Source organism: Agelaius tricolor, unplaced genomic scaffold (assembly GCF_023055355.1).
Source record: "Agelaius tricolor isolate 1412-34295 unplaced genomic scaffold, bAgeTri1.0.p SCAF_16, whole genome shotgun sequence".
NCBI classification, from domain to species: domain Eukaryota; kingdom Metazoa; phylum Chordata; class Aves; order Passeriformes; family Icteridae; genus Agelaius; species Agelaius tricolor.
Genome location: NW_027269276.1, coordinates 745,358 through 757,046, shown reverse-complemented (window position 1 = coordinate 757,046; position 11,689 = coordinate 745,358). Strand labels below are relative to the sequence as shown.

Below are 11,689 nucleotides of genomic sequence, written 5' to 3'. Positions count from 1 at the left end.
GGGTTTGCTGAGCTCTCTGCTCCTCCCGTCCCTCCCGGGCTGCTCTGAGCCGCTGCCGAGCGGTGACCCCGGCAGCGCAGCCCCTTCAGCTCAGAGACTGCCCACAGCTCGGTGATCCGCCCTGGGACTGCCCACAGCTCGGTGATCACCCTGGGACTGCCCACAGCTCGGTGATCCGCCCTGGCATTGCCCACAGCTCGGTGATCCCCCCTGGCATTGCCCACAGCTCGGTGATCACCCTGGGACTGCCCACAGCTCGGTGATCCACCCTGGGATTGCCCACAGCTCGGTGATCGCCCTGGGATTGCCCACAGCTCGGTGATCGCCCTGGGACTGCCCACAGCTCGGTGATCCACCCTGGGATTGCCCACAGCTCGGTGATCCCCCTGGGACTGCCCACAGCTCGGTGATCCAGCCGGGAAACAGCACCGAGAGCGCAGAGCCCGCTCAGCTCAGCCCCGGCCGCTCCTCCGCTTCCAGCTTGTCCGCAGCTCCTCCAGCAACCCCCGGGGGTCCCCGGCATGGTCCCGGAGCCGGGCCGAGTCCCCGGGATGGTCCCGGAGCCGGGAGGGTCCCCGGGATGGGTCCCCGGGATGGGTTCCCGGCAGGCCCCTCCCGGCACAGCGGTGCCGTGGGTCGCTGGTGCCCTCTGCAGTTGTCCCTCCCCGCTGTAAATGCAAAGGATTCCTAATCCCAAGGAACGATTTTAGGACCTTTTGCTCCAGGTGAGGACGGTGGCCCGTGTGCGTCCTCCCGGGTTTGGAGGAACGTCCCGAGTTCCTCCAGCACCCCAAATCCTGCCTGATGTGATCCCCTGGAGCTGTCCCCGTCCCCTCCTCAGTGTCCCCAGAGGCCGATGGCAGCAGAGCCTCTGCCCAGCCCGGTCCGTGGGGCAGCAGCGGCGGGGAGGGACAGGGATCCCGAGCCCAGTTCAACTGGAAACGCTGGGAAGTGCAGCAGCTCCCGGAGTCACCTCCCAGTGCCCCAGCAATGCTCCAGTGCCCGTGGAACTGGGAACATCCCTGCTTCCCGAGGCCCGGGTTTGGGATCTGGCCCATTTTCCCAAATTGTTGCTCCAGAGAAGACCTTTCACCCTCTGTGCCCCAGCACAAAGCCCTCAGCACTGAGGACCCCAGGGCACTGCAGGGACCAGGAGAGTCACCTTAGGGTCACCAGAGCATCCCATGTCCCCTGAGCTTTTGTCAGAGCTGGGGGTGCAGTTTGGGTGGTGGCACCGAGCTGTGCAGGGGCACACAGAGCCCTCAGGAGCCCACCCAGGAGAGGAGCTGCTATCTCCTGGCCCCAGGACCCACAGAACCTCCGTGCTGGCAGAGATATCTGCGCTCTGAAAAGAAAATACCAACCCCTCTGCTGGAGGGCAAAAAAAAAGCAAATTCCAGGAAAGAAGCCAGCAGATAATGGCAGCTCAGGCTCCTGGAGCATTTGGTCCATGCCTGCAGGAATGACCTGCCTGGGCCCCTGCCCAGCTGTGGGGTGGGACACAGGACATGTCCCCTGTGCTGGCACATGAGGCACATCTGTCCACGGGCTACAAAGGAGTTTGAAATTTAACTGAAATTTAACTGAAGCTGAGTAACTGGAGTTGAGAAGTGGTTTTCCACACCTGCAGGAATCTGTGGAAAAAAGGGGATTGTTCTCCTCCCCCTTTAATTAATTTCTTCAGCTGCTTTGGCACTTGAGGGGAGGGGTGCCATGGAGCAGGTCAGTGGTTTGCCAAGGGGAACATTCCCTGTTTATAATGCTGAGTCCATTCCATGCTTCCGTGCCCTCAGGGAAGCTTTATGGGGTTTATTAAAACGGCCACAAATCCCTGAAATCCCCACAGATGTTTGCTCTGTGCCCCAAGGATCTCTCCCCATGGAACAGCCACAAACCAGGGAGCAGCAGTTCCCAAAGCCCTCAGGAGCCACGGCAGCAGATCCTGGACATCTGCCCTGGGAGGAGGAGCAGGAGGGAACTGCCCGATCCCCAGGGAAAGGTAACTCCATAAATCCCTGCTCAGCTCCAGAGCTGCTGGAAGGAGCCCTGGCCCCAGTGGGAAAGGTGGCAGCTGGAAATGTCGTGGGTGCTCCAGGTGAGGGCAGCGAGGGAGCGGTGACAGGAGCAGGACAGTGGCAGCCAGCAGGAGGGGCTGGGGGATGCTGTCGCCTCCCACACTGCAGGCAAGTCAGGAGGAAAAGCAGGGTCGAGTTCTCATCCACAGGGAAACTTCACCCTCAGGGTGGTTGTGAAGCAAAGCTTCCAGAATCAGAAGTGTGTGACACTAACAGGGAAAAGAGCACAAGGATTTGGCAGGAATTGTGTCCCAGTAAAAATCTTGTTCTAGTGCAGTCCCTCAGCTCCAAATTCTTCTTCTGAATTAATTTCAGCTTTAATGTTTATCAACACCAAAGAAGCTGAATGAAATTAATTTCTGTAACAGAAATCTAAACTTGATCTTCAAGAAAAAAACCAAAACAAATTCAGGACCCAGGAAGCAACATTTCAGTACAAGAATCTGTTTTATTTTTACAGTGCAGTGATTGAAACAATGTAGAAATTCAACTTGCAAAACTGAATTTGTATCACAACGTCCCTCAGAAGGCAATGCAGATGTGTTGCTTTGAATCACAAAATATTCCTCTGGACACCAAAAATTACAAACTTCCAGCTTCCTTTAGAGACTGATTCCTCATAATTTAAATCTATCTTATAAACAATTTGTCTTTAAAAAAAGAAAACCACATGGAAGATAAAAACAACTCAAGTATAAACCCCAAGGCGTTGATTATTTGACTTGCTCAGCTTGCAGCGGGGCCGTGCCCCTAGTCGGGCTCAGTGACGCACTGCTCCACGATCTCGCGCAGGTTCGGGTTCTCCATGGCTGCTGCCACCCTCTCCTTGTCATTGATCTGCTTGTTGACTGCAAAACACCAGCACAGGGCTCAGGGGCTCAGCAGGAAAGGGCACATCGAGGGGCATTGCTGGGAAACGGGGAACGAGGCAGATGCAGGCGCAGTCACCACAAAGCAACCATGGGAAATCACAATTCCTGTCACTTTTCTGGCTCAGGAAAAGGGTGTGAGGTGTTCCAGTGGCATGTCCCAAATCCGAGGGTGATATTCAGGGTAAATGAGTGGCCCAGGTTCAGTGTACAGCTCTTTAACCACAATATCCCATTTCTGGCAGGCACTGAATGCTCTGGGCACTGCTGGGACAGGGCCTGGCTCTGGCTGGGCAGAACACCCAGGTCCTGCCAGCTTTGCTGCAAAACCTGCCTGAGAAACATCCAGATTTGGTGTGGGGAGTTCAGGACAGTGGGGCCAGCAGCTGAGGCAGCTCCTCCCGTCAATTACTCAACTTTTGTTACAAACCCCTGCCAGAACTGGGGCGCTTTGTTATAAAACCAAAGCAGCAGCCAGCAGGTGGTCACAGAGCCACCACAGCCCTGGGGACACCTTGATGCCACTGGGTTTGCAGGCTCTGATAGGGGATTAGTTTCTGGGGAGGCAGGGGAGCAGAGGACGGGGCACAAGAGGCTGAAGCAGCAGCATGCACAGGCTGTACTCACTGTCCTCCTCCGTGGAATGTGTGCCCTCAGAAATGTAGATTTCCAGCTGGAGGAGAGATCAGCAGTGTTAGGGGCACCACAGCAGTGGAATCCCATCCCCACACCCAGGGCTGTCACCCTGCTGCCCCAGGAGGCACTGCTGCCAGGAGCTCCCTCTGCAGTGCTCAGCTGGGAGCGTGGAGCAGCTACAAAAACAGAACCACCACCCAAAAATCAACTGCAGAGATCCTCAGGTAACTAATGTTACCTTACATTATTGGGGTCAAGTCTCTAAAGGTCTGTGTTTAATTTATGGAGGCTGACATTCATTCATGGAATGTAAAACAGGCTTCAAACCAGGCACTTTACCTTGTGTCTAAAAGGCAAACATCTCTGAAGTTTTATTCTTAAACAAAGACCTGTTAAAAGAGAACACAAAAGAGATTTTCCTGTAAAATTGAAGGTCTGGGGAGCATTTTCAGGGAATCCATGTTTAATAACCAGTGTAAGTGACAGTGTCCTTCTGTGCTCTGAGCAGCACAAGGCACAGAGGGAAAGGGGACAAGCAGAAAGTTGTACTTTTTTTTCTTTTTAAAAGTTTAAGAGTTGACAAACTCAGTTAATAACATTACTGAAGTAACTTGGAGAATACAAAGAAGGAATTCTGTACCACTTCCCAGCAGAGTTTTGAGAGGAATCTCTCTTTGAAGAGATTCCCTAACATGACACAAACAGATGGCTGTCCCCATTTCTCTGGATTTGGGGTTTTTTTTGGTTTGGTTTGGTTTTTGGTTTGGTTGCACTGGTGGCTGGGTTCTCAAGCTGCAATTCCTGATCAAACCAACACAGGCAGGCAAGACTGAATCTGCACTGGGACTGGTGGCATCCAGGCAGCCTCAAGGGACCCCGAGCTCTTTGTTTGTGATCTAATTAAAGGAATCTCACCGATGAGAGTGGCCAAGGAGCAATGAGGTACTGTTGGTGTAAACCTGATGATGACCAGATATTCATCCTCCCCTATCTCCTGCACTTCCACGCAGTTTTCCGTCACCACTTCCAGTTCTTCCAAAGTGTTTGGCTTCTCCGGGTCCCGGATAGTCCGGATTATATCTGAGACAAGGGGCACAATAAGGAATCTTCCCTGGGACTCACAAAAGGGATTTCCACGAGCACCCCTTCCCGGCACTGCTGATAGAAGTGTTCAGTTCCAAAGGTTCACTCTTTGGAAGCCACAAGCGATCCCAACGAGCCAAGCAGGCCCTTTCTCCCTGCCCAGCCCCTCGGGGCCCCCTCAGCGCTCCGAGCCCCTCAGGACCCCGCGCGTTCCCCCTCAGCCCCCCAAGGGCAAACCGGCACCGCGCCCGGGGCTCCCCCCGCGGCCCCCGCGCCCCCCGGCAGTCACCGTAGACCTCGATGGCCCTGTCGTGCTCCATGGCGCGGCTCGGGGGCGCATGGCGGGCGCTACTGGCGGGGCTCCGCCACACCCGGCCCAGCGCCTGCCACAGCAGCGCCAGCGCCAGCGCCATGGCCGCGCTCCGCCATCGGCCCGCGGGCCGCCGCGCTTCCGCCTGGGCGGGGCGGCACTGGCCAATGGCAGCCGGGGGCGGGACCGGGGCCGGCCAATGGGCGGGGAGGTACCGGGAACCACGCCCATGTGGGGCGTGACCTCGCCTCCGGGGACGGGACACGGAGAGACCCCGGGACACGGAGAGGGGACACAGAGAGACCCCCGGGACAGCCCCGGGACACAGGGAGATCGCCGGGATAGCTCCGGGACACGAAAGGACCCCGGGACAGCGAGTGGGGACACGGAGAGACCCCCGGGACAGCCCCGGGGCACAGAGTGTGGACACAAAGGGACCTCCCGGGACACAGAGAGAGCCCAGGACAGCTCCAGGACATAGAGGGGCCCTCGAGACAGCCGCTGCCGCAGAGTGGGGACGCAGAAATGCCATGGGGATGCATCTACAACAGAGATCAGAGGAAATATACAGAGAATTCTACTTAAAGATAAAGAAAAGTCTGCTGAAGTTGCGGGCCGGGGGGGAACTACAGCTCCCAGCGCGCATTGCTGTGCCGCGGTGTGTGCCGGGGGTTGTAGTCGGGCCCGGCGGTGCCCAGCTGACCGGAACGAGGGGCGGCCCCGCCGGGATGGCGGCGGCTCGGGCCGGGCGCGTCGGGCGGCGCTGAGGCCGGGCCGGAGGATGGCGGCGGCCGGGGCCCGGGCGGAGCTGCGTGTGCTGCTGGTGCCCCGCTCGGAGCAGGCGCGGGGCGCGGCGCGGGTGCGGCTGAGCAGGGCCCGGCACGCCCTGGGCACCGTGCTGCTGGCCGGCGGCATCCGCCTGGAGTCGCTGGGGGCCGGGCGGGCCCGGGGCAGCGTCCTGCCGGGAGCCTGGGCTGAGTGAGTGCGGGCCGGGGCTGCGGGCAGCGTCCTGCGGGGAGCCTGGGCTCAGTGAGTGCGGGCCGGGGCTGCGGGACTGCGGGGAGCCTGGGCTGAGTGAGTGCGGGCCGGGGCTGCGGGACTGCGGGGAGCCTGGGCTCAGTGAGTGCGGGCCGGGGCTGCGGGCAGCGTCCTGCGGGGAGCCTGGGCTCAGTGAGTGCGGGCCGGGACTGCGGGGAGCCTGGGCTGAGTGAGTGCGGGCCGGGGCTGCGGGCAGCGTCCTGCGGGGAGCCTGGGCTCAGTGAGTGCGGGCCGGGACTGCGGGGAGCCTGGGCTCAGTGAGTGCGGGCCCGGGCTGCGGGCAGCGTCCTGCGGGGAGCCTGGGCTCAGTGAGTGCGGGCCGGGGCTGCGGGACTGCGGGGAGCCTGGGCTCAGTGAGTGCGGGCCGGGGCTGCGGGACTGCGGGGAGCCTGGGCTCAGTGAGTGCGGGCCGGGACTGCGGGGAGCCTGGGCTCAGTGAGTGCGGGCCGGGGCTGCGGGACTGCGGGTCCGCAACGGGAGCGCTCCCGGAGCCGCGCCGGGGCTGGGTCTGTCTGCCCGTCCTGCCGGGTGATGTGTGTCTGTCTGGCCGGGTGGTGTGTGTCTCTCTGGCCGGATGTGCTCACGGCAGCTGATCCCAGAGCAAACAAGAAGGGTTTGTCTGTCTGTCTGTCGGGCTGTTGCTTCACGCCGCAGTGCCCCGAGTGCTGCGCCTCCCCCGCAGCCGGGGCCAGCCCGGGTGACACTCGGCGGTCACATGGTGGCTTTAACGCGTGGTGGCTCCAGCATCTGCTTTGGCAGCTTCCGTGCCGAGCCAAACCCGCACCTTAGTTCTGAGCATCTGCAGTGTCCGGCGGCAGCAGCAGCCGGACGTTCTGTGTCACACAGAATCCCCAGCTGCTCCGGCTGTGAGGGACATTAAATCCCACCCAGTGCCACCCCTGCCATGGCAGGGACGCTGCCGCTGTCCCAGGCTGCTCCCAGCCCCAGTGTCCAGCCTGGCCTGGGACATTCCGGGGCTGGGCAGTGTTTCAGGGCTGTCACAGGGCTCTGCTCTCTGCTTTGCCCTGCCCCGTGCTGAGCTGGTCACTCTCTGTCCCCTCCCCATCACCACGGAGCAGGTGTGACACACCTGGAGGGGTTCTCAGCCCAAAAACCAGGGAAAAGTCTGGAATGGACAGTGTGTTCTGCTCTCCCTTGTGCTGGTGTTCTCCTGAAGCAGAGCATCCCTGGTGTCCTGGGTGGCTGGAGTGAAAAATGGAGAGGATGGAACCCCTTTATCCTGGAGAGGAGGAGGAGCAGGAGCTGGGGCTCCTCAGGCTCTGTCCTGCCAGGGATGGAGCAGTTCAGTGCTGGGAGGGCCAGGGTGGCAGCAGGGCTTTCAGTGCTGAGGTGTTGTCCCCTGCCAGTGCACACCCAGAATGGTCAGAGTGGGAAATGGGGAGAGGGAATAAAGCCATAACCTCTCTGAATGTTTCCCCTTCAGCTTCCTGTGGGACAGCTCGGAAGATGATGGTTCACAGTCCACCAAGACAAAGCTCCTGGCTCTTGCTCAAAGCCATGACCTGTTTGTCTATGAGTTCAGTGTAGAAGATGGAAAGCACAACTCCAATTCCCTGCACAGCTGTGAGGCAGAGACGCTGAGAAAGCTCCTTGAAGCTAAAAACATCAGTGAGTACATTTCAATGTGTGGCATGTGTGAAATACTGCAGCTCTGGTTCTGCTGCTCCTGGTGGGATGGAGCACCAGGGAATTTCAGTTACCTCCCCACTGATCCAATGGGATCAGCAGGATTCATGGGCTTGAAAAATAATGGGGACATTTCTGTGTTCAAAGGTGACGTTGCCAGAAAGAATAAAACTCTTGTAGGGTCATTTTTTAATGATACAAAGTTAAAAATGAATTTTAATAAGATATATGCGACCCTGCTCTCTCAAATTTTAACTTTAATATTGGGACTGATGGGAAGAAAAGGGAGACAAGGCTCATCAATAACCCTGCAAAGACAAACATTTAACCTTGTATTTTATGATTAGCAAATATAGTGTGCTGTTAGAATGAGGCTTTGGTATTTTACATGTTCTTAAACAGTCTCCCTTCCTAAAATATTTTATTTCCAAAGTTTGTAGCTTTTCTTCCCAGTGCTGACTGAAATCCTATTTTGTGTGGATTTTTTTAATGTTCTTCATAGTATTGTCCACTGAAAAAGCCACATAAAAAGTTTTGGGAAATGGTTCTAGAATTAGTGCCCCTGGCACAGAAAGTGAGATTTAAAACCAACCACCCCAACTTCTGTTAGGATGGGAACTGGGGCAATGAGTTTGAGCTGTCATTTTCTTGGGATTCCTTTACAAATCAAAGGTCTAGCTGGCTGTAATCTGAAATTTAAATATGTTTAAATTTACAGGTCTGCCTTCAATTTCCTCTGTGAAGATTCTGTCTTTTGGAAACAACAAGTGCAAACTTCTGCTGAACCAGTTTCTCCTTGTGCACCTGACCTTTCCCGGGGAAGGCTCAGCCCCAGAGCCCTGTGGCTGCTTCCCCCTGGCCCTGCCTCCAGGAGCTGTGGGGAGGATTGCAGACTCCCAGTTCTGCAGGGGGATCCTGTTCCTGTTGGACAGTGCTGGCTGGATTTGTATCCTTTGCAGGAGAGATCAGGGAAAAATCATCTGGAAGAGCAAAGCTGCTTTTCTCTGCTGTCAGGGCTGAGCAGAAATTTCTTTACAGATGTTTAAGTGGTGCCTGCAGAGAGGGTCGTGCAGCCAAATCCTGGTTGTTGTAGAGCAGTGCCATAGCTGTGTGTGCAGGCTTTCCCACTACAGACCTGGGTTTATGGGTTTCATTAAGGGGTTTGATTCATGGGTCTGTGTGTAACTGGCTGATTTCTGCTGTCACCTCACGGCTAAATTAAACCAGAAATGATCTGCAGGCTCCCAGGGAGCCTGGGAGGCAGGTTTGTGTGGGGATGAGCAGGGGCTCAGGCCTGTCAGCTCCAGCAGCTGCCATTAACCTGTCCCTGCTCACCTCCTCTGGCACATCAGAGCACAGTGAAGTCCTCTTGCCTTTCCCTCCTCCTGGAGCCAAACCCCAGCCCCTTCCCCTGCTGTGTAACTGCTCTGGTGTTCCCTCCAGGCCTGGGCTTTTCTTTGATGCTGCTTGCAGACATATTTGACTGCAGTGATGGTGCCACCCTTGGGAGGGTGGGTGTTGCCCTGGGGGCTGGGCAGGGGCAGGGCCCAGCCCCTGTGTCCCCCCTGGCTGCCCTGGCGGTGTCTCCTGACCTCAGCATGGCCGTGGTCACCAACAGCTGCCAGTGGGCCCTGGCTGTGCAGCTCAACACCTACTTCAGGTACACTCCCAGGAGAGGGCTGTGGGCTCCCTGACCCTCAGAGCTCCTGCATTCTGTGCCTGTCCTCACCGGGGTGCTGGCAGCTTTTAGCTCTGACTTCTGTGCTAGAGCAGAAATTCCTTCTTTGTTTAAAGATCGTCCTTGCATTGCTTGCTCCAATTTATTCTCTGTCACAAAGGAAGCTGTGTCTATAACATCTCTTTATTTTAATCTGTCTGTTAACAAGCAGATAAACTTTGTCTTGCCCTTCATATTTTTTCCAGGAAGATGAGGTGCTCTCAGTGCCAGGGGTGGGTGGTAGAAGCTTTTAGAAGTACTGTGGGGTATGGAATTATCAAACTGTGCTGGTACAGCTGTACTGATTCAGCTTGATGAATTAGGGCCAGCTGGTAATTAAGAGGTGGTGTCCACCTCAAAGGAAGGAGCATCAGGTTTTGATGGCTCACCTGTTACCCTGAGAGAAAACTGCACCCAGAGCTCCTGGAGGAGTTAAACATGAAAAAAACATCTTAAATCATCTGAGCAAGGTGAAATTTCGTATTTATTTCTTTACAGACAGTTCCCTGAACATTTGCTCTGTAAGAGAGATCCTGAAAATCTCCCGGTGAAGCCTGCAGAGGGACTGGATGAGGATGAGCTGGCCAGCTCTGAGCACAGCATGGAGCTCCTGCCGCTGCCCTTCCGCACAGACAGGTACAGGAGGGAAGAGCTCCTGACACAGGCTGGCCTTTGTCTCCTCTGCATCACTGATAATAAACTGCTGATCTGTTTTCTCAGGTGTAGTTGGGACAGGTAAAATCAGCCATTCTGCTGTAAATGTTTTGAACTTGGGGTGGACCAAGACAGCTTTAGGTGTGGCATTGGACAGCTTCCAAACAGGAATTGCTGCTTTGGGGTCACCTGTGAGTCTTAGAGTATTGATAATAATAAAGCATGTCAGTTATGACTTGGTGTATAGATGAGAAAGGGTCAGTCCTGGAGTTAATTCTGTTCTACGTTTTTTTAATTGATAACTATTTGTTATCAATTAAAAATAGTAGAACATTTATATATAACTATCTATAATTATAATTTATTTATAACTATCTATAAAAATAATTTTTATATAACTATCTATAACTGTTCTACTATCTTTTAATTGGCATTTTCTGTGAGGAAAAGAAAACTTTTCACTAAAATGCTGGACATGGATGTTGTCAGTGGATCCAGCTGTGGTCACTCAGTTTGGCTGCAGGGGGTATTTAAATGTAAATAAAGAGGCTGTCGTAAGCTTAAAATGCAGGATGTTGGATGGGTTTGATGAGCTCTAAGTGCATTTTATTTAACTGAGAAAGCTTTACCTGCCTTGTTCCTGGGGTAATACGTGGTGTTGAGGTGACTCTGTCCCCTGGGCAGGTCCTGGAAGGCACACCTATCCTCACTGTGGGACAGAGTCAGGAGAAGAAGAGCACCAGGCTCTCCAGAGTTGGTGAACGACTTGAATTTGCCCTGGTATCAGTTTTTTACCCATCTGGAAGATCACGATCCTGAAGTTTGCGAGGATCCAGAGAGGATGGTGGCCTTTGTGCCCCGGGCTGTCACATGGGCAGCTTCCCCAGCGCTCCAAGGCCAGCCTGGGGGTGCAGGACAGCAGTGGGCACAAATCCCCGTGGGAGCAGCCCAGGAAACGGTGAAACTGGAGTGCAAACTGGTGACTGGAGCCAAGGCTGTGTTTGTGCTGCAGGCACAGGACATGGGGCTGTCTCTGGCGCTCTGGGATTTTGAGTCCCAGGACGTGACGTGTTCCCACTTTGGCAGAAGCAGTGTCTATGTGGAGTGCAGTGCAGAGCTGCCACTGTGTCTGCTGCTGACAGGTGAGGGCTCACAAACTGTCCTGAGACAGCTGCTTTAGGGGATTTTAGTGTTTTACCTGGCTGCTGGTGGGTAACTTCCATCGTGGTCCTGCTTGGGGAAACCCAAAGGGAGCCGCTGCAGCCTTGCCTCACTGTTCTGGAAGCAGCAGTGGGTAGAGATGCTGCTGCCCAGAAAGGGGCTGCTGTGCCTTTAATAATGGCTTGGTTGTGTCGTTCAGAGCTTGGTCTGTCCCTGGTCCTGTTTGGGGTCACTCAGGAGGAGTTCCTGACCAGGCTGATGATGTTCGGCAGCGCCGGGGTCGTGGATTCCCTGTGCCACCTCAATGGCTGGGAGAGGTGCTCCATTCCCATCCATGCCCTCGAGGTGAGGAAAGCTGCCTGTTGTTTGCAAGCTGTCCTGCAAAAAACAAACTCTGTATTCAAAGCATTGAATGCAGTTTGGCAATGCCAGTGTGGGTTTAGACACAATTAAAAGTGTGCCTCAAACCTAGGGGCAAAAGAAAGTGGTTTAGTTATTG

At 55.4% G+C, this 11,689-nt stretch overlaps 2 protein-coding genes across 6 annotated transcripts in view; one reads left to right on the top strand and one right to left on the bottom strand.

Moving 5' to 3' along the window:
* Window positions 1–2,503: 2,503 nt before the first annotated feature.
* CIAO2A (cytosolic iron-sulfur assembly component 2A) lies at window positions 2,504–5,136 on the bottom strand. The gene is made up of 5 exons (XM_071441094.1): window positions 4,953–5,136; window positions 4,496–4,660; window positions 3,920–3,969; window positions 3,572–3,617; window positions 2,504–2,923 (listed from the first exon to the last, which is right to left on the bottom strand). The coding sequence occupies exons 1-5, from the start codon at window positions 5,074–5,076 to the stop codon at window positions 2,826–2,828; spliced, it is 483 nt and encodes a 160-aa protein (XP_071297195.1). The 5' UTR covers window positions 5,077–5,136; the 3' UTR covers window positions 2,504–2,825.
* Window positions 5,137–5,218: 82 nt separating this feature from the next.
* SPG11 (SPG11 vesicle trafficking associated, spatacsin) overlaps window positions 5,219–11,689 on the top strand; it is a 30,200-nt gene continuing 23,729 nt past the window's right edge. For 3 of the 5 annotated variants that reach the window (XR_011681391.1, XR_011681392.1, XM_071441073.1), the window contains exons 1-7: window positions 5,219–5,951; window positions 7,456–7,640; window positions 8,377–8,604; window positions 9,132–9,318; window positions 9,874–10,011; window positions 10,714–11,171; window positions 11,390–11,535. Coding sequence is in view for 2 of the 5 variants with exons in the window: in XM_071441073.1 (XP_071297174.1) it covers window positions 5,755–5,951; window positions 7,456–7,640; window positions 8,377–8,604; window positions 9,132–9,318; window positions 9,874–10,011; window positions 10,714–11,171; window positions 11,390–11,535 (1,539 nt within the window). In the remaining 3 variants the exon portion in view is untranslated. The remainder of the gene's footprint in view (window positions 5,952–7,455; window positions 7,641–8,376; window positions 8,605–9,131; window positions 9,319–9,873; window positions 10,012–10,713; window positions 11,172–11,389; window positions 11,536–11,689) is intronic. The other 2 variants (XR_011681390.1, XM_071441071.1) reach the window with 2 other exon arrangements.

Bases quoted from the DNA above. Each gene is read 5' to 3' on its own strand.
- CIAO2A (XM_071441094.1), bottom strand. From the start codon at position 5,076: ATGGCGCTGGCGCTGGCGCTGCTGTGGCAGGCGCTGGGCCGGGTGTGG. The intron at 3,618-3,919 runs GTAAAGTGCCTG...TCTCTCCTCCAG, and splicing joins GTTTGCCTTTTAGACACAAG to CTGGAAATCTACATTTCTGA. The intron at 2,924-3,571 runs GTGAGTACAGCC...GGTGTTTTGCAG, and splicing joins ACATTCCACGGAGGAGGACA to TCAACAAGCAGATCAATGAC.